This window comes from Rhynchophorus ferrugineus, unplaced genomic scaffold (genome assembly GCF_030347505.1).
Source record: "Rhynchophorus ferrugineus isolate W39M unplaced genomic scaffold, kcgeb_rfMv2 rfM11, whole genome shotgun sequence".
Classification (NCBI taxonomy): Eukaryota; Metazoa; Arthropoda; class Insecta; order Coleoptera; family Curculionidae; genus Rhynchophorus; species Rhynchophorus ferrugineus.
In genome coordinates, this window is record NW_027472590.1 from 21262137 (window position 1) to 21285118 (window position 22982).

Consider the following 22982-nt stretch of genomic DNA (forward strand, 5'->3'; position numbering starts at 1 on the left):
ATAACTTTCAAATGTATTTTTTTTGACATGATTCGCTGCCGTGGTATCTCAAAAACGATTTAAATCCACTCAAATTTAAGCACCGTATTTAAGACATATATAGCTACAAGTTAAAGTAAAATAATTAAGATTTCTTCGTTAGTTTTTTGAAATTCCTAACATATCTTTTTCAATAGTCGCAATAACTTTTTACTCGGCGGACAAATAAGGCTGCAATATTCTATGGACTTTCTTCAGTCAGCCAGATTTCAGTCTTTTAAAGTAGACTAGTATTATTTTTATAATGTGTAATTATTAAAGATGCTAATTCAAAAATAAGCAAATATTGCGCGGCATTGCATCCTTAACACTTTTATTGTGTGTAGTGTTTATAATATCCATGAAAAACAATATCTGGCAAAACAGTTCGTACGACACTGAATAAATAGTATGAAAGCATTAGTCAGGTTTGTTAACTTACATCTAAGATGAATTATCAAAGAAATAAACTCTGCTAGTTTATAGACTTTTACTAATCCTGAATAGGAGAAAATACAAATAATACACTTAACTGATATATCATTTTTATTATATAAAAAGCCATTATTATATTTTCGAGTATTAATCATTAAGTTACAGCAATTTAAGTAAGTACATTCATAGAAAGAATTGGCGATTAAAGAATTATATCCAATGAACCAACCAATGCACAGTATATTGACAGTATATTCGACGTCATTTACGACGTGCATTGGCCGTTTTATTGGAAGAACTATAAATAAATTTTTAAATTAAAGTTAGTAGGAGTGTAGACGATATTTTACTAATATAGCTAACACACTGGAAATAAAACTGGCAATGGGAATATTTCAAAATACTACCGTAAGTTGCTAATGTTATTTTTCTTTTCAATATATTAGTGTAAATTAATATACAATATATGTGAAAAACCTGTATAAATCAGTAAATATCTGCAAGATAGATGAATATATTAGTGTTATTTGAATATGTTTATGAATATATATATGAATATATTAGCGTCATTTGAGGTATGTAGAACATCCCTTCAAACACTGTCAGGTAATATCGGATTTAAGTGTTGTAAAGATAATCCTGAGGGGTTTTAATGGAACTTCCAGACATTGCTTTAAAAGACTACTACTTTTAAAAACATATAATAAAATAACAAGGAACAATTATTATATCAATTTGTATATTTAAATGAGACCTGGATATATCAGAATGGTTCATGGGGTCGCTCATAGCAAGATGATAATAAATATAACGTAATGACAACAAAAGTTGATGGAAGAAGGTAAACGTTAGACGATAGTTATATCGATTATGTTTTTTTAGTCATAACATTTACTAATAATTCATTGCAGACATATAGTTCCTCATGCTGGAGACAGGAATGGTTTTATTCCCGGTGTACAATTAGTATTTTCCTATAAGTCCAAGGGTAACTACCATAGAGAAATACCAAGGAGAAATAATTGTTATTGTTATGGACAATGCATCATATCATAATAGTGCACTGGTGGAAAAGATCCTAACAAATGCATCATCAAAGGTTGCAATTACGGAATGCCTTACAGTACATAAAATAAGTTTTAAAGAAACCATGCTAAAGAATGAACTATTTCAAATTGTTACTCGGTAAATATAAATGAAATGTTTAATTACATTTTATGTAATTTACTTTTTTAGAAATAAGGCTGAGAAAATATACATGGATACATGGTAGATCAGATTACTGAACGTTATGGCCACAGAATATTATGCCTTCCTCCATATTACTGCATATTTAATCCAATTGAGTTGTGGGGTATCGTAAAGAATTATTACATGAATAGACATTCATGTCGAGAAAAATATTCAAACCAGAATTGTTTGGATTTATGGAAAGAAGCATTGTCGAAAATAACACTTTCGGTTTGGATAAACTGGATCAAACCTATTGAAGAAGAAACTGACAAATGGTGGAGTCGTGATCAAGTTTGTGATAGATTGGAATAAGGAAACAGCTTAGCTAGTCACTTGAGTAGTGATTCTAAATGTAACCATGATTGAATAAAACTTTATTAATGTTAGTTTATGATACAATGCTGACAATTACCAAGACATGGCGTAAAAAGAGGAAACAACTAAAGCTCACTATATAATTAATATACTTTAACTGTAAGAAATTATATTATAGAGTTTGAAAACTTTATATGCATGTGCGCTATTGCTCAGAATATACATGAACATTTGGTTAAAATGTACGAGGAGAGATATACTAACTTTTTGCAGACATGAAAAATGCATTAAGTAGAATGCATTGATTAAATGTAGTGTTATCAAGAAGAATGTCTACAAGTAGTAACAGAACAAACCAATGAGAAATACGGTGATATTAAAATGACATTACAAGGAATCATTGCCTTGAAAGAATCAAGAACTAAGCGTAATAGGTAAATATGATCTCTAATGAAAGTAAAATACATTACTCAAATATACCATTGTTAATTCGGTGTATTAGGCCTTCGGGAATCACTACCACTATACTAGTGTGGAAAAAAGCTTAATGTAAATATAATAAAACAACTATAACCTATAAAGTATTGTTGCTAAATAATTTATTGTACTTTTAAGTTCCTCGATAATATATGCATTGGATATACTATAATGTTAAAAGAAATTATATTAGATAACATATTTTTATTTATAACTCCTCAATAAAATATGAGCGTGCTATTAAAAATCCCCACCAATGAATCGTAAAATAAAACAAATGCAAATTGATGCAAAGAGAGGCCGGGGTTAAGGCATTTTAAGAATGTAATGATGACGGCGACGTAACTTAAAAAAGATCTATTTTATAACGGTTATAAGTGAAACGTGAAGTATTCTTGGCAAAAATTTTTATGGCTTTTTATAACAGATGAAAATTCACCTGAGCGTCTAGCAAATCGCCCCGACTCCCCCGTTAAACCGGAAATAAATTTCAGGTAAAAAGGTTCAACCCTCGTAAATTTGACTTAATGAAAATTCCTTCCTCTAACAAATCGTTATAATATGTGCCATAATGTCTGGCGTCTGTACCATCTTCCCGCTTGAATATTACCTTCCAAGACGTTACTGTGACGCATGAACACCTGTATATATTCGTCTGTATGTAACTTCTAAACGGTTGAGAAATTACACACACTTAGGGAACGGGCTATCGGATATGAGCTATAATGGAGTTATAAGCGGGGGGGTTGGAATTGGCTTCTACGCGGTTAAATCATCAAGATTTATATTCTAGGTAGTCATCGTGAACGTACATGTAAATTACAGTTAATTTTACGAAACTAGCTTACGCGTCTGTATCTTATATTACACTTATGGTTATTGTTAATATTAACTACGTAATGCTTTTCTTTAATAAATTGTTAATGCAGTTATATTAAGTATCAATGTAAAATGTTAAAAAACTAAAACTAACTGTTAAATTCAGTAGTATCGACGGTTATATAAATAACTTCAGAACAAGTACACCAAATTGTTCACCTTTTTTTGGTATTGCAGATTAATACTACCTCATACCTCAAAACTCAACTTAATCGAAAGAGTTTCATGGTTAAATGTAATGATGAATAGCCTGCACTGCAGATATATATATCGGAGTTCTCCACAAGTCTAATCATGTCACTTAAAATTTAAGAAGAGACGAATATGCAAAGTAATGTAGAACGAATTTTACTATGTGGGCGCAAATAAAAAGTATAAATTGTTTTTAAAGGACATTTGTTTATTTTAGTTAGAAAACAAATATATAAACACCATATAAAGTAGAAAGTTCTGAAATAGATAAAAAAAAGTACCTGAACAACCATTTTTCGAGAATAAGAGTAAAATATAAAGAATGCTAAATCAGACGTATGATTATTAAATGAATTATCGGCTAAGTTGATTAACAGCGGCGATGATACTGATATTTAAGGCCAATTGACTGGTAATTAAATTTATACGTCGGTCTGTTGAGTTTTCAATGCCGATACTGACAACAATGCTAAACGTGTCGTTAGAGAATAATGATGAAAGACAATAGCGATATCTGATAGCAATGATAAACTGTGCTTGGATGAAGTATGACATGTGCACACGGTATGAAGGGATAGAACGCGACGTACCAGCTTATATCCTAACACTAACAATAATGACGTGCAATGAGATCAAGGAATAACGCGCGAGATCTACTGTCACTAAGGTTAATAGGCCTCTCTAGGATTAAGTTGAATTTTTGAAATAAATAAACAAATAAATTAATTAACAGTACTGTTACTAGTGCACTCACTTCTCCAGCTCCAGCTCAGATAGACGTGAAATGCGCACAAGGGAGAAAGCTAAAAGCCACACGCTAGATACCCTGCTATCAAGAGCCAGTTTATGTATACTTCAAGTTATCAATAGATCATAACTATATATCAGAAACTTTCGCCACTATGGCATTAGCCTCTGGTTTATAAGGTAGCTACAATTTATATTTACAGTTGCAACCATAAAACTATTACCTTTGATTTATAGTGATTATGAGTTATAATAATTAAAGAAATACATTGCAGAGAACGTTTAGAATAAATTGATAACTGAATAGATAACTTAATAGATAAATGAATAGAAAAATGAATAGATAACTGAATAGATAACTTAATAGATAAATGAATAGATAAATGAATAGATAACTGAAAGATAAATGAATAGAATGAAAATAAAAAGAAAACTGGAATACTTTGTGAAAAACTCACCATCTTGAAGAACTTGGGTTGTGCAGCATAAAACACTGTATAATCGGCATGATTGAAAAACGTGGTTACTCTGACGGTCACGGCTGCATAAATGAACTTTCATAGAGCTTGAAAAGCCCTTGGGCATGTTAAGTTAGCGCATTTGGGAACTTTAGTTCAAGGGGGGGGGGGAGTTGCTAAACATGTTGCCAATTATGGCAATTGTTATTGGTGCTGGGTGTTTGCAAGGGTGGCAGATCCCAATCGAGCGAGAGGTGACAACCTCGCTCTCTTAGTTTCTTTACTGGTATCTCAATTTTCCATGAAACATAAAACGCACCAATAAAATATCAAATTACCCTTAAAATATGAACGATGTTTTACCGTTAACGTAAACTTTCTAACGGTCGATTCAGGGATTTTCAAATCCTCGAACCACAAGTGTTTCTTTTTTGTTCGTTTTTTTAGAAATGAATTTAAAAAAAGTTATATTAAAAAATAATTCGCTTTTACAGTAATTACCTTTAGTTCAATCCTAGATTAAATTGGCAGAGGCACATCTGGGCCAAGCGTAAGCAAGTCAACAGCAGAACACATACTGTGAATTAGTTAATAGATCGCCATTTCCATTTAAGTAATTAGCGCAAGATGATGGAATGAAAATTCATCATCAAGCCAATCTGGGCACATGGCATTCAACTAAGGGAGACGAACTAACTGCTGAGGGGAATAAGAGGATAACAGCACGTGATACTCCAAAGATACGACAGTCCCAGTCTCAGCAAAAAATTTATGTAGAGGGTCGGAAGCTCTCTCTTTAAAAAAATGACCAAATAGTTGGGAAAACGAACACAGTGCTTATTGTTCAAAGAGAAATTGTCATGTCAACGCTACTTTCCACCCACCATTAGCGCCTGCGAAGGTACTCCAAGAAGGGTTAATCCAGTTGTTAGTAATTATTCGTCAGACTTGACTTATTGTTGTGAAGCAAATTGCTGTAGTCCAGAACTGAGCAGGAAAACGTCGCTAAAAATAAAAAAGCTTACGGAAAATTTTTAAAGGAAACATTTAAATCTCATAACATGAAGAGTATAGCGCAAAGCACACAGTCGACACAACATTGACAGATAGACGTGTTTTCTAAATGGTTTGTCGATAATAATAATTAGTTATTCCGTGCAAAGTAAGGTGCCACTGTCATATCGGCAGCAAGAAAATAAATAAAACCGATAAAAAGCTATAATAAAAACAGCAAATGATGACAACGGTGGAACTGGCAATAGATAATTGCATCGTGACTTGTATACTGCTCGTTCTGTGCTCAAACTGCCACTGGATTTAATAACATCAGCAAATATTCCAACAACTAACATCAGCGGCGAAAATACTACAGAATTGTAAATTAATAAAATAATAAATATATAAGAATAATAAGTGATTTGGAATCAGTGTCCGATGACATACAAATGAGCGAATTTTTTTGAAGGCGTCATGATTCTATCGGCAGGAGATTTTCGTCCAACACTGCCCATCTTTCCCAAGATCGATAGTTTCCCGAAGTTATTCAATCTACGGAGTTGTGGTGGTGCAAAATGACATACTGGTGTATTAAACATTGACATTGTAACAATTCCTGTTGACTCTCCCCCTGGCCTCATTTCGTTTCTACATTTTTTTTGCAAATTCACATCGCCGAAATGAAATTCTGATGTGTGATTCTAAATGCATGAGATTATATATACTCAGGGAACGGGGCCGTCAGATATCAACTATAATGGTGTTATAAGCGGTGGTGCTGAAATTGACTTCTACGCGGTTAAATCATCATGACTTATATTCTGTGGAGTCATCATGAACGTACATGTAAACTGCGGTTAATAGTTAATAGCTGATAGTTTAGCAGTTAATGGATCAAGTATTTCCTAGCGTCTACATGCAATAGGAAAGATTCAAATGAAGGGAATGGAGCTATTTTTCTCAAAAGGGCTTCACTCAGAGTACAGGTGTAGGAGTCCTTTAATATTATATATAAAATTATTATTTAATTTATTATATAATATAACTATAATTGCCAACATGGCATAACAATTTTCAGCACGTCTTCACTTCTTGATAATTAATTTCAATACGGCTAATTTCATTACTTCAAAAGAGAACATACTTATAATCTCTCCGGAAACTTACCAAATGCCACCATTATGAAATGTTTTTTTTATTAATCTCTTAGAACGGCAACAATCTGCCCGTGGGCAATAAATATAATTATATGATTTCAGTTATATAATATAACTATCATATACAAGAACATTTCAGTAACTGACCTGCTCTACAATTTATAATCTAAATCTTATTCTAGTTCTAACTATATAATATAATTATAACTATATATAATTATATAAAATTATACTATTCCAACTTATTTTAAAGTCTATCCTAACTTATTCTAAATACTATTCTAACTTATTCTATATACTATTCTAACTTATTCTAGAGACTATTAAATCTCACTCTATGTGTCTATTAATCAGTTCGTATGTTAGTTTGCGTTTGAGTCTATGCACTACACTGTCATCGCGCTCCTTTAACTGTTTGGCGAGTGCATACTAATAGTCTTTCATAATACTTTGCACTAACACTTCGAATTACACTCGTTATGGGTTCTAAGGGCATATCGCGCTGAATAAGTTTGTTTGACACCTAATATGGGGCATCGACGATGACTCGCAACACGTTATTCTGGAACATCTGGAGGATTTTACTGAGGGACATGTTCATCTACAAAGGGTGAATGTCACATGGGTATATTTTATCTCATTTGCTTTGATACGTCACGTTTTCAACCACAATTCAACTTTGTTAAGATGCAGGTTTCTTGTGATTGATATTGGGTACTCGTGTGGCGATAAAACCGCTGTATTTTCAGCATATGTTGCAACAGTAGTGTTCTTTGAGGTCGGTTGTTCAGTTGTATAGAATACAAATAACAAGAATACTATACTAATAATACTATATACAAGTATAAAATCCCAATACTATCTATATCAACCCATAAGAAACATATACCTGTGTCTAGTCTATTTATTACGTACTTTACTTTATAGTTAAACTTTTTCTTATTTGTGTATTAATCAGATAAACATGAAGATTTGCATGAAAGAGAACTTCAAGGGCTTCACTCAGAGATCTACAGGTGTAGGAGTCCTTTAATATATTATATATATAATTGTTTTTTATTTTTTATATAATTTATACATTAATTAGTAATATATTAATTCTATTCATTAAAACTCCCGGCAATCAATTTATTTTCTTTCTAGACTCCATGAATCATCCTCCGAATGATGGTCATGGATTTAAGTTAAGGCATTAAGATATGAGAAACACAAACACTTCCATCTTCAGCTGTGATACTATTGGCCTTTATAATATTATATTTAATAAAATATTTCGAAAAGGAACGAGATAATGGAGGCCCCCTTTCCCTTATAATTTCCCCTAGAGAAATTTCCCTTATTATTGACATTATATAATGATAATTATTATATTAAATAATATAATTGTTGCAATTTTATTGAAAATGTTTTTAGAGAGTCGCTGTCTCACTAGATGGTGTGGATACTGTAAATAACATCGCTTACAAAATGAAGAGTAATACGTTAGATTCACCCAAAAAAACCCGTCTACAAATAAAGTGGGTGACGAATCTTGACCATCTTGATATTGACTCTATTCGAGACTAAATATACGAAATGTATAAGAACAGTAAGTACCCAAACTATTTTTTCGATATAGACATAATTTAAGAACATTATTTTAGAGCAAGTTGTCTGCCTGGAAAGTATACAAAAAAGAGTTAGTGACGTGCAGCTTTTTGAGAAATGTAAGACATCCTTTTATATACTCTTACAGGGCATAGGGTTTAAATGGTAACCCTCGCGAAGATAACCCTCGGAGACGTTTAATAGAACTTCCAGACAATGCCTTAAAAAGAATTCAATTTTTAAAGGCATAAAATAAGACCAAGGAAGATAAACTGTTTGAATTTGTGTCTCTTGATGAAACTTGAATATTTCAAAATGGTTCATCATGGCACTCTTGGCAAGACAGTAACAAAAAAAGTGCAAAGGCAACAAAAATTGATGGAAAAAGGTAAAAGTTAAAATAGCATTCGATTAGGATTTGTTGGTCATTATACACATTAATAATTAATTGCAGATATATTGTTATTCATGCAACGAATTAGAATGGTTTTATTCCTGGAGCTGAATTAGTGTTTTTCTCCAAATCCAAAGGCGACTACCATGGAGAAATGAACCATAACCAATTGTTAAATAATCTGAAATCCAACAGTTATTATTATGGATAGCACACTGGTGGAAAAAATCCCTAAAATAACATCAACAAAGGCTGAAATGAAGGAACAGCTTTCAAAACATGAGGTGAGTTTTGAAGAGACTATGCTAAAAACTGAACTATTTCAAATTGTTACTAGATAAATATAAATAAAATGTTTGATTGCGTTTATTATAATTAACATTTTTCAGAAATTAGCCCGAAAAAATATATTCAGTATATCAGATGGCTAATCAATATGGTCACCTGGAATTACGACTACCTCCCTATCACTGTATGTTCAATCCAATCCAGTTGATATGGGGTGTAGCAGAGACTTATTATAATAGACATCCTTGCCGAGAAGGATAACCCATCAAGAACTGTTTGAATATGTGGAACGAAGCATAGTCAACCATAACACCATCGGCTTGGATGGATCGGAATGGAAGACATAGAGAGGAAGGAATTGGTGGCATCGTGAACATATTTTAGACAGAGTAGAAATTAACAGTTTAGTGATTGTAGTGATATGTGATAATGCTGTGCAATGCTGAACATTTTTGAGACAGAGTGATCAGTATGGAAGCAACTAAAGGTATGTATATAATTAATTAAATATAACTAGAGAAAATCATATTGTAAGGCGTGAAAGATTTGTGTGCACAAAAATGATTGTAAATGTTCAAAATTAAACATGAGCATTAGGTTAGAATGTATGGGGAGATTATGAATACTAACTGCTTTGTAGATATGGTAAATGTATTGAACAGTATTCAATGATAAATTTTATGAAGAATGGTGTACACAAATAGTAACAGAACAAATAAAATATACTGTGATACTAAGATGACTTGACAAGTAAATACACCATCGAAGAAAACAAGAACTAAACGTAAAAAGGTAAATATGCTCTCGAATGAAAGTAAATCATATTACTTGGATATATGATTGTTAATTAGGTGGATTAGGCCTCCAGGGGGATACCACTACATAAAAAGACACGCCTACAAACTCTACATCATGGATAGTGTGGAAAAGAATAGCATGTAAACAAAACAAACCTAACCTACAAACTATTATACCTGTGTTCCAAATTGTAGTTTAAAGTCCTTCGATAATATATATATATATATATATATATATATATATATATATATATATATATATATATATATATATATATATATATATTAGAGGTACTATAATGTTAAAATAAATTACATTTGATAAAAAAAATTCAATTATTTTATTTTGATTAGAGTTTTCTTGTATGTCAAAACCAAATTGAACTAGAACTCAAAGTTGATGCGGCAACATTGCAATGTTTCGACGTCACAAATGTCCATGACGCATTACTAAAAAAACCGTGAATAGGCTATATTATTTACAACTTCCCGTATGTTTACATGATATATATCAAGAAAATCAATTTCTTCTGAAAAATATCATTATCATTATCAAAATATTATTATCATGAAATGATGACTTTTTAATTCGTGCCTGCCGCTAGAAATGGCTATAATGATCATTAGAAAAATTTTCCTTTTAATCGATATTAGGTCAAGAATTTTTTTCAAATAGCTTTTGTTTAATGTTAAAAAAAAAACAATAGGATTTACCTTACTTTTTAGACATTTTTCAGAAAAGCGGATCTAAATTACTCATTTGTATATGTTATATCGTTAAACAAAAATTAATTAATAAAGACTCCGATTAGTTAAAAGCTTAAGCGACGTCAGAAATTTAAATATGGCCTCTGTGCTTGTCCATAAAGTGTAGCTTGATGTTAATGTGTCACTCACAGTACAGGTGTCGGTAATAGAACATAAAAACTAGAAAAGTTCGCACAAAAGAGACTGAAGGCATAGTTAATGGAGTGTCAATACCGTATAAAACATTTCCCGTTGACAAAAAAACCGCTTGTTTATAATGAAAATTGATTTCATTTATAAATTGATTAACAAATTAATTACCTGCGTAAAGTGTAGTTAGATGAACGTTATAAGTAAAAAAACACAATTTATCAGAGAGGTCGATAATTAAAAGCATGTTTTAAAATGAAACGTTGGGTAAGGATCAATGAGAGGACAATGGTGGTAAAGACGACAGGATGGTTCACCTACTGTTGCGATAGTCACGGGTTTGAATCCTACTGGTGCATGGTCGTAAATTTATGTTTGTGATTGTTTAATATTTGTGATTGTCCTAGTCAAGAGGGTAAAATCCAACAAAGAAAATGAACCCAGTCACGCCAGTAACCAGGCTGGGTAACAACCGTTGTTCGGAGCCCATGTTAAACTGTAGGTCCAGTCCACATAAATCCCTAGTTGGTAAAAGGATCCTTTAAAATATATAAAAAAAAAGAGGACCGTGGTCAGCGCTTGACTAAACATTGATATTCAGGGTTTATTTCTAATTATTTACTGTATAATGGTCGTCAGATTTTGCAATGACACTTTTAAGTATTTATAAGAATGTATTAGTCTAATATTAATGCAAAGCTACTTTTACATAGTATCATTTTAAGTAGAATAATTTCCTGGAACTTGGAAGATCTCGCCACCTTTTCTAACCGAGCTCATCATCATCAATCCATTGCCAACACTCGAAAAGAATGTCTATTTCTGAACTAATATGCTGCTGCTGGTTCGGCAAGTAACTTTGTTCAGTAAACTTATCATGCATTTTCCAGAGCTGTTCACTGTATCTTCCCAAGAAGTACAAAAAGTCGATTTCGAATAGAAGTCTGTAGAAATTCATATACTTTCTATTCTGAAATTGTTTCTTAACTATAGTTCTTCCAATAAAATATACACATCATATATAGACGTCGTTGTACTCCCAAATTCAGTTTGTAAAAACGTAAAATTAAGAGCGAATTTTTGTTTCTCATTTAAGTAATTAGCAATACCCTAGTTAAAAAATAACCGAATCACTATATACAATTTAATTAGAATTGGCGCTTGTTTTGATAAAATTTGTAATACTGTAACAAGTCAATTGAAATATCCCCAGCCTACCACAGTAAAACATATTTTTTTGCCGAATTAGTTTTTTTTAAACAACATAATTCCCTTCAAGGGTTATACACTGATTATAGCCACCTTCCAACTTTTCTATACCATTTTTGTAGTACAGTTTGTCCTTTGCTTCAAAATAGGCCTCAGTTTCGGTGATCACCACATCGAGCGCGCATTCTTTTGAGATCTGAGAACAGGAAATATTCGCTGGGGGGCCAGATCTGGAGAATACAGTGGATGAGGAAGCAATTCGAAGCCCTAATTTATGGATGTTTGCTAACGTTTTCACTGACTTCTGACACGGTGAATTGTCTTGGTGAAGCAGCACTTTCTTTTTCTTCAATTGCGGTTATTTTTTAGCGATTTCGTCCTTCAAATGGTCCAATACTGCTATGTAATAGTCGCTGTTGATGGTCCTTCCTTTTGCAAGATAGTCCACGAAAATTATTCCATGCCCATCCCAAAATACGGACACCATAACCTTGCCAGCGGACTGTTGCGTTTTCCCATGTTTTGGAATGGGCTCATCTTGTACAGTCTACTCGGATGACTGTCGATTGAACTACGGAGTGAAATGATGGAGCCATGTTTCATTCATTGTCACATATCGACGCAAAAGCTCGGTTTTATTACGCTTGATCATCTTTAAACACTGCTCCGAATCATCAACTTGTCATTGTTTTTGGTCAAAAGTGAGCTCGCACTTCACCCACTTTGCACAGAGCTTTCTCATACTCAAATATTCGTGAATGATATGATGTACACGTTCAGTTGATCATGAATGTCTGCTGCTATTTCATTCGATTTCGTGAATTTTTTAATATTTTCGTCGGTAACATTTTGGGCGTCCACTGCGTTCACCGTCTTCGGTGCTCATTTCACCACGTCAAAATTTTGCATACCAATCCTTGATGGTTAATTTTCCTGGGGTAGTGTCCGGATACTCGGCGTCAAGCGAAGTTTTTGCTTCAATTGTATTTTTCCCTTCAAAAAGCAATATTTTACCAACACGCGAAATTCTCTTTTATCCATTTTTTATTCACAATTACAAAAGTTGCTTCGCTCAAAATGCTATAATTCACAAACTAATGATCCGACAACTGTGAAATTTACACACTCACCTTTTGAGGGTTAGTGCTAACTAAAATGTATTTAAATTAAATAAATTTTAATTAAAATATGGATTTAATTCTAGTAGCACCAAATATGTGCCTAGCCGGAGACTTTTCAATTGACCTGTTGGTATTCTTGAGTTCTCTGATTGAACATACCATAGCCGTTAAATAGTCAGCGTCATGAACTGATTGTGTCTCGAATCACTTTCATAGAACAGGAACGAAATAACGGTGTCTCCTCTAGTCAGTAAAATAGGTTAGAATGGTAAACATTGGTACTATTAAATATTAAGTTGTTGCAGTTTTATTGGAAATATTTTCACCATATTGCATCTGTACTTAATATTAATATAAGCAATAAGAACGGGTGAATTCAAAGAACGGTACGATAAAAATCGGGTGAAGAATCACCTAGACGTTAGCCCTATCCAAGATGAATTTAGTGAAATTTAGAAAATGATTAAATACATTGAGTAATTTTTTTAAATAAACATAATTTAATACAATTACTTCACTTCAGAAAAAAACTGTTAGTCTGGTAAGCATCCATAGAAAACTTAGAAATATGCAACTGTCTGAAGAACTTAAGTCATCCGTTCATACACTGTTAGGAAACAGGATTTAAATTGTGTAAAAGCAACCCACGAAGAAGTCTACTGGAACTTTAATATATTGCTTTTAAAAGAATAGAATTTTAAAAGCATATAGCAAAATTAAGGAAGATTTATTATTTCAGTTCATGTACCTAGATGAGACATGGAGGTTTTAATACACTTATAAAGAATGTAAATACAACAAAAGTTGATGAACAAAGGTAAAAGTTAGATAAAGTTTTATTAGATTTTGTTGGTCATTTTTAATAATTCATTGCATATGATGGAAACAGGTATGGCATGATTCCTGGAGATGAGTTTGGTTGAATTGGTTGAAGTGGAATATATATATATGAAATGCTTGTCTTTTATGTAATATAACTGTATTTAAAAACAAGCCTGAAAAGAATATATACCGTAGACGGAAGCAATGTTTACAATAATACCTTTGATTTGGATAAATGTAATCAGATAAACAGAAGAAGAATATGACAAATGGTGGAATTATGAGCAAGGGCTCCATAAATTAGATATTAATAATTTGATAATTTCCTTGAACAGTGATTCCAATAGAAACAGTGACTTGAAATGAAAATAAATGACTGATTGAATAAAATAACTTGAATGATGCTTTTTTGTTGTGGGCTGATGAACCATTGCGGACAATTACCAACACATAAAATAGGATAATTTTAGAAAATCGTATTGTAGCATATGAAAGATATGTGTGCAAATATGGCAGATGCGTTAGAGAGATTATAGTTATTAAATTTAATGTTATGAAGAAAATGTATACCGGCAATCAAAGAAGAAACTAAGAAGAAATGCAATGATATCAAGATGACTTGACAATGGAACACAGGAATGAAGCAAATAAGAAGTGGACGTAAAAAGGTAAATATACTCCCTAATGAAAGTAAAATGCATTACATTGATACAGAATTGTTTGTTAGGTGGATTAGGCTTTCAGTGGTTATCACTAGATAAAAAGCTAACCTAGAGACTATTGTGGCTGCTTAATTAAATGTAGTTTAAGTCCTTCATTAATATATCCAACTTCTACACTTCAGTGAAACAGTTAAAGAGTCAGTTAAAACCAAATTCCCATGTATTTTCTAAACAATTACACATATCTATACACACAAACCTTACAAAAACTGTCACTTTCACTATAGTCGAAGCATCATTGTTCAAATGTATCAAGTATTTCTTGACGATTCCACCATTAGCTACTTTCTTCTGCGTATCCCTTTTGACCAGCTTATTGACAATAATACCTCTCTTCTATTAAGCCTGCGCCCTTCCGGGAAATTCGACAGGATTAAAACTTGATATGTATAGAAGCTTCCTCTAAAATGATTATTCGATTAAATTATGATTATATCTTGAACACAATATCAAAAATAACTATTCCATTTTTTTATACAATTCATATATTTGATCTCAAATAAAGCCAACATCAAGTTGATCTTGATTTGCATGTGGGCGAATCTATTAAACTATTCATGTGGTCATACTAATATATGTGTCCATACAAATATTCAGTGCAGCATCACGCTAAAAACATGTCCATTGAAACGACAGAAGTCTAACATTTAATATTATCAATACTTAGATTTCTAACCCATTTTACTCGCTTTATTATCTCGTTTTATTTCAAGGTAACTCGCTAGAGATACAATCTGTAGCACCTAAATAACTCTTGCCAGTTTATAACCTCTAAATATTATCATAGTAATGTTTTGAATACTTTTATAGACATTTGACAGCTAGTTAAATAGTCTGCCTCGATGACATATTCCAACGCACCAGACAGCATTTTACTGTTTTTTAGCTAGAACAAAATCATAATAGAAAACACCATCTAATTTTAAAATAAATTATAACTAATTCAAACTGGAATCAGCAACATATTCGGCGTCGTGATAACGTGAGTTCATTGTTAATTTGCAAGCACTACACAACTGTGGGGAGACATCTAAGTTTTATTTATTCAACGAAACTGCGACAATATCTGAAATACTTTTTTTTTTCAAATACTTTGTCGTATGTTCAAATTCAAATGATTTCTTGCGAAATGCAGATAATGTTTGTCTATTCACTCTAAGAATTCTTAAATTCTTTTCGCAAGAAATTTTTATTTATAGATAAATACTCTTCTCCTAATATTATTTTGCCCGTTTTAAGTAAAGACCTTTAAGGAAAACTAATTAAAACGGCTTTATATTATTAATGTGAAATAGCAATTTCTCGTTTTCATCTCCGCCGTCTTGAAAATTACGAGAATATCGGACGTAGCCGAGAAAAAATGTAAAAAGTTAATTTAACGTAATATCTTTACCACCAACAAGTCCTTTTTTAAGCAGTCTGTTAAAAAAACGACAATCAACCTTATAAAATTAAACTTTTAATAATGTTAAATGAAATTTTCATTGCAAAAACCATGACAGATATAATAACAACATAATTACAATTTATAATTTAGTTTTTAATAACCATTATTTCATGTTCATTTGATGCAAATTTTCATTTTTGGTAGTACAATGGTTTGCTCTCCAAGTTTATCCAGATAACTTATGGCTATGTTACAGCATCGCCTATCCAAACAAATAAAATATAGACGCTTTATAGACTATGAATAATATATAGAATGCATTTAATACCTGCACTTCATATTTGATTTATGAGCAAACATTCAATGATTATTGAAGACAAAAATTTGCTCAGCTATATGGTTGGACGTAGGCCAACCTCCGATAAAACCTGGCATAAGGGACTGCTGTATAACTTTCACATGTTAGCGAAACAAGACGTTGAATTTTTAAACCCCGATATCTCAGCCAGAATATTTAAAGTTAAAAAAGTAGAAGCTGACTCAACATTCATATATACAAAAGCAGGTGTACCACAAGGCAGTGATTTGGGTCATCTTCTTTACATATTCTGCATAAGTGACATACCACAAATACCAATTACTATTACTAGGCTACATTTGCTATATTTACTGATAACATTACGATACTTACTATTGACTCCAATAATTTAGTAGCAGGAGCTCTCGCCGTGACTCGAGTGATAAAATCTCTGCTTCACACTGTAAGATTTCAACTGGACCAGGGCGAAATGCTCCCAGTGTGATTCTCATAGCGGCGTTTTGGATGGGATCCAGTTTCTTCACGTATGAAGGGGGTGCGGTAATATAGCACTGACTTCCATAGTCTAACTTGCTTCTTATCAGTGGCTGATACATATTGCTCAACGATATTCTATGTGCTCCCCAATTAATGTTGGAAAGGGTCTTCACTAGATCTATGTCTACCAAACATTTATCCTTGATGTAATTTTTGTGTGGGAGCCAGTTGAGCCTGTGATCAAACAGCAAGCCAAGGAATTTGTGTTCTGGTTCATTTATCAGGTTCTTACCCTCCATCATTAGTGTTGCTATACGCTAGCAGTTCCTCCGTTTGCGAAAATGAACACTGACGGTCTTCTCTGCTGAGAACTTCAACCCATTCCGTCCTGCCCACGCAGGCAGTTCATCGAGGCAATCCTGTAATAGGTATTGGCTATACTTATGGTTTGTATATTTATGGTAGATAACCACATCATCCGCATAGATTCGGGCGTTGATATAAGTGGGAATGACTTCGTTAATAGAGTTCATGGCAATTATGAACAGTAATGGGCTAATACATGAGTCCTGAGGTACATCGTTGGTTTGACGATATGTTGTTGTTATTACTCCATTAACCCTGACCCGAAAGCCTCTGTCAGTCAAGAAGCATGCAATGAAGTTTATACATTATGCCCCCTATTTACTAGTTAGATAGTTGTTTCATTATGTTATCAATATTGATGGAATCAAAGGCCTTTTCTAAGTCAAGAAAAACTGCAGTCACATGTTGTCCCGTATTAAAGGCCTCAGAAAGGTCCTCCTGAATCCCGATCAAGTGATCAAGTGTAGAGTATCCTCTAATGAAACCTTTCTGACGATTATTTAGTATTCTCCGCTTTTCAATCACATATATCAACCTATGACAGACCATCCGCTCAAGTATTTTACATAGGTCACTAGTTAGCGCGATAGGCCTGTAGCTGGATACTGAATGCCGTGGTTTACCTGGCTTATATATAGGGACTAATAGCGACTGCTTCCACGACAAAGGCAAATGCGCCCTCATCCAAACTTCATTGTAGATGTTAAGTAAATGGAAGTGTTGCGATTGGGTTAGGTTTTTGATTAATGTGAAACAAACGTTGTCTAGTCCGGAAGATGTGTTTCTGCCCTTACTCATGACCTTATTAAGCTCTTCAATTGTGAATGGAATATTGGACGTGGAAAAATCTCTGACTAAATAAAAGAAACAGCTCAAAGATCTATTGATAAATACTACATAATAAAACAATTTTGTTGGAGTCTGGGGCACGAGATAATGTCTTGCCTATACAAAATCAGTCTCAATTTCTGGGTCTACTGATTTATTCATAATTGTATGTAAGCATCACACTAAATTTCTTTTTTCAAAAGTTTTACTAAATAACCTGAGGTGTACACTAGGATACACCGTAAAACTTTGTTTGCTCGTATACTGACTGAATTAATATAAATTTACCATTACCTTCTGGAGTTTATTCAAATGTCGATGATACTTGCTTTGAACACCGTGGTGGTGGGTTTAGAACGATGGATTTATGTACTACAAATATGGTAAGAGTGTTTAGAAATTAATGGTAATAATTATGATCAGAAATGTGACTGACTCCTTCAATTTACCTTCTATCTCATTTTGATTTTGATTCACTTCCATTTGTACATATTCTGGGCTCGTGGTACTATTTTCCTCATCGCCAAATTGTTCATAAGTACTTAAATGTTTCACAAAAATGTCTGTGAGACGGTAACGATCATAAATATGTTTCATATTTAACCCAACCAGTTTAAGATTTTTAATGTTATCTACTCATTTCTTAAAGATCGCCGGGTACTTTTTAGCCGAAAACGATGATGCATTTCAACTACCGACATATGTTAAAACTGGCGACTTCTACATGTTGGACGTCGAGAAATATTTGCCCAAAATTTCCTATAAAGTTAAATCTCTATTTTTCTATGATTATATTTGACATCGCTATTTTGGCTTTATTATTTGAATCAAAATAAGCTAAAAATCAAAGTTGATACGGCAGTATTGCGACGTTGTGAATAAACGTTAGATAATAACGGAAAATAACAACAAAAACCATTAAAACTTATTTGCGCACCCTATTCATTTCAAGCCCTGTTTCATTGGTTTAAATTTTTATTTAGGCCGCAAGAAATAATTCTCTTAAATCGAACGGAACTACGGTGACCGAATGCAAATATCCCGTCCTTCTTCCTCTATTAACATAACTTTTCCCGCTGATTGCCTTGTAATATTCCGAAAAGATTCTCGCCGAATATATTTAAGAGAGCCTTTTAAAGGATTTTATTCGTCTAATTGATAACAAACATCGCCGGGAGGAAGCGGCACTGCGAAAAATCGGAAAATCGTGACTGAAATATAATGCGACGCATTTCGCCGAAGAAAACCGAGATATTAATAAGAGGGGGCTTTAGTTTCGGGACGGGTGCTTTTGAATTCTATTATATTGTATATAAAAAAGGCTGGCTTGACTTCCCATGTTTCTTTACCTTGTACTTATATCCTTTATTTGGTCGTTTTAATTTTGTCGATTTTATAGGGTGAATCGTGATAGGGTGGATTATTTTGGGAATACGATACTATTTTAACTCTAAATAATAATTATATTTATCGTTACTATAACTTCTTTGAATCAAAATTTTCCCAAAGACAGATCTATGACTGTTGAAAAAATACATGATGCAAATTTTATGCATACATATATATATATATATATATATATATATATATATATATATATATGTTGTCGCAGCATCTCTGAGTTTTAGTTCATTTTTAATTTGACATCTAACAAAATTCTAACCTAAATAAGATAATCAAACAAAGGTGTTAAATATTATATTTATTTTAACATTATAGTGCATCTAATGCATATATTATCGAAAAATTTAAAACTATAATTAATTATACAGCTACAACAATTTTTAGGCTAGAGTTGTTTTATTAGATAAGCATTGAACTTTTTTCCGCACTAGAATAGGTAGAATTCTTGGCGCTATTTTTTTATATAGTGGTATTCCCCGAAGGCCTAATCCACTTAATTAACAATTGTATACCTGACTAATGTATTTTACTTTCATGAGAGTATATTTAACTTTTACGCTCAGTTGTTTTCTAGATTCCTTGTAAAGTCATTTTGATATTACTGTATTTCTCCTTAGATTGTTCTGTTACTACCTGAATACATATTTCTTGAGCATATTTAGCTTTTACGCTCAGTTGTTTTTTAGTTTCCTTGTAAAGTCATTTTGATATTACTATATTTCTCCTTAGATTGTTCTGTTGCTACCTGAATACATCTTTCTTGAGCATATTTAGCTTTTACGCTATGTTGTTTCTTAGTTTCCTTGTAAAGTCATTTTTTTATTATGTATTTTTTATTTGTGTGTTTATTGTTTTATTTGTGACTATAACATATGCAATTTAAATTTTTGAACCTTTAATGATTTATTTTGAGTATTTACTTTATAGACCTAAGCTTTGGAAAATCAATAGCTAATTTAATAATTGTAAATACATTCCTTTAATATCATTTATAAAAACATGGCTGCACCATTTCACTCCGAAGTCCAATCGACAATCATAGGGCGTCTGTATTTTGGGACGCGCATGGAATAATTTTGATCGACTACCTTGGAAAAGAGAAGACCATGAACAACGACTATTACATAGCGTTATTGGATGGATTCAAATACGAAATCGCCAAAAAAACCGCCGCATTTGAAGAAAAAGAAAGTGCTGGTTTACCAAGACAATGCAAAGTGTCACAAGTGAGTGAAAACGATGGCAAAAATCCATGAATTGGGCATCAAATTGCTTCTTGATCCACCGTATTCTCCAGATATGTCCCCAGTGACCCTTTCCTGTACTCAGGTCTCAAAAGAATGCTCGCTGGAAATATATTTTCGTCGAATGAAGAGGTGATCGCCGAAACTGAGGCGTATTTTGAAGCAAAGCACAAATTGTAATACAAAAATAGTATCGAAAAGTTGGAGGGTCGCTATAATTAATATATTATCCTTGAGGGGAATTATGTTGAATAAGAAAACTAATTTTGCCAAAATAAATTGTTATACTATGGTAGGCTGGGGACTTTTCATTGACCAATTATATTCTGAACATTTTCCGATATACCTATCTATATAATTACTAAGTTGTTAATTTCTAATATATCAAGTTCTTGTTTACTATTTGTCAATTTCTTCTTCTGTGTATCGAGTGGAATTCATCCAAATACAAAGCATTAGCACTGTGCTGCATTGTAGATACTTCCCGACTAGCAGTAATTATATTCCAATTCCTAGCCACGCCCAAACTCTTCTGTACCTTTTTTCAGACTTGTGTCTAATAAATAAGTAATTTACATAAAACACAGACATTCAATTATATATATATATATATATATATATATATATATATATATATATATATATATATATATATATATATATATATATATATATATAGTTCTAGTTCTATTACATGTTAAATGGAAAGTAAATATATCTAAACCAGATGTGTCTATTATTATTTTAAATTAAATTTTGGATAATTTGATTTCTAGAAACGATCGAGAGTTGAACATTACATAACGAGTCTTACGTAAATGTAGGAAGCTGGTGGACAAATGAGATAGCGTGCCTCGAAGTACAATGCATTCTAATTAGACTGCTCAAAATAAAGGTATTCAAGCTGGCTATCATGAACAATTGTTGGTAGGATTTGTCTGCATTATGAATTAGAACGTTATTATAATCAAACTTGGGCAAGTTATGTGTACCTACGAGGTATATACGAAGACAGTGCAAAAAGAAATATGTTGTGGCAACGGAGATGCCAAATATTATAACAATTAATTATTTTTTAAAACCTCTTCGTTTCCTAGATACTCTATCATAACAACTAGGTGAAGGTTGATGCATTTTCCTTTTTAAGCAATGGAACCAATTAAGACAGCAGACTTAAGTTAAAAATCAAATGTTCTGTTATAAATTGCTATGACAAAATGCAAATTTGTTCATTTTAAACTGAAACATTCTCCTCTCACTTGCTTATGGAGATGTTTTAATAAGTTATCTATCTGAGAACTCAATAAGTCTACATTTGGACGATAATAGTTTTAATTCACTCTGCATTTCTTTGTAGTTAATGATTTTTGATAAAGCCTATGAAGGTAAGAAGGTATCTTCAGCTATATTGTATCACAAGCCTCCGATAAGATATGACATGACGGCTTTGTTCATAAGCAACAGAAACTGTTACTGAAACAATGAAACAATTAAGTTACAGCCAGAGTGTTTAGAGTCAAACAAGGATACATACATATAACATAAGAATACTGTACTATTAAAGAAGATAAATCAAGTGTACCACAACGAAATGTCTTGGGGCCAGTTCATTACCTACTTTACACATGAGATATAACAGAGAAACAGTCACATTAAAATTACAAAAGACTAGTGAATATATAAATAATTGGACTAAAATCTGGAAAATTATAATGAATAAATAATACAATCATTCTATATATCACTAACGCTAAATATATCGGAATGCATCTTGATGCAAAACTACGCTGGAAGGAATATATAAAAAGAAAAAGGAAAAGGAAATAATTGGAGTTAAATTATAAGAAACTGAATTAGTTATTTGGAAAAAAAATCATAATTATCAGTACATAATTAATTACTTAATATTAATCAAGCAAGTATTAAAAGCTATATTGAAATACCGAATTCAATTATCGTGATATGCCTGGAGAAATAATAAAAATATAATACAAGTTTTTCAAAACAAAGTCCTGCGAAGTATTGTAGGTGCATTTAGGTACTACAGCACTGGTACAGCACTTACAGCGGGACTTCCAGACATTAACTATCACTCAGAAGGAGCGCGAAGAGATATGAGGAGAGACTCCATTATCATGTCAATATTGTAACTCTTGGATTAACCAGAAAGGAACAGAAAAGGTTTAAAATCATTTGATATTATGTAGTATAGT

General features: G+C 32.4%; 1 protein-coding gene across 1 annotated transcript; it reads right to left on the bottom strand.

Annotated features, from left to right (window-relative positions):
* Window positions 1–16523: 16523 nt before the first annotated feature.
* LOC143204481 (uncharacterized) lies at window positions 16524–17226 on the bottom strand. The gene is made up of 2 exons (XM_076417028.1): window positions 16823–17226; window positions 16524–16575 (listed from the first exon to the last, which is right to left on the bottom strand). The coding sequence occupies exons 1-2, from the start codon at window positions 17224–17226 to the stop codon at window positions 16524–16526; spliced, it is 456 nt and encodes a 151-aa protein (XP_076273143.1).
* Between the last annotated feature and the right edge of the window lie 5756 nt (window positions 17227–22982).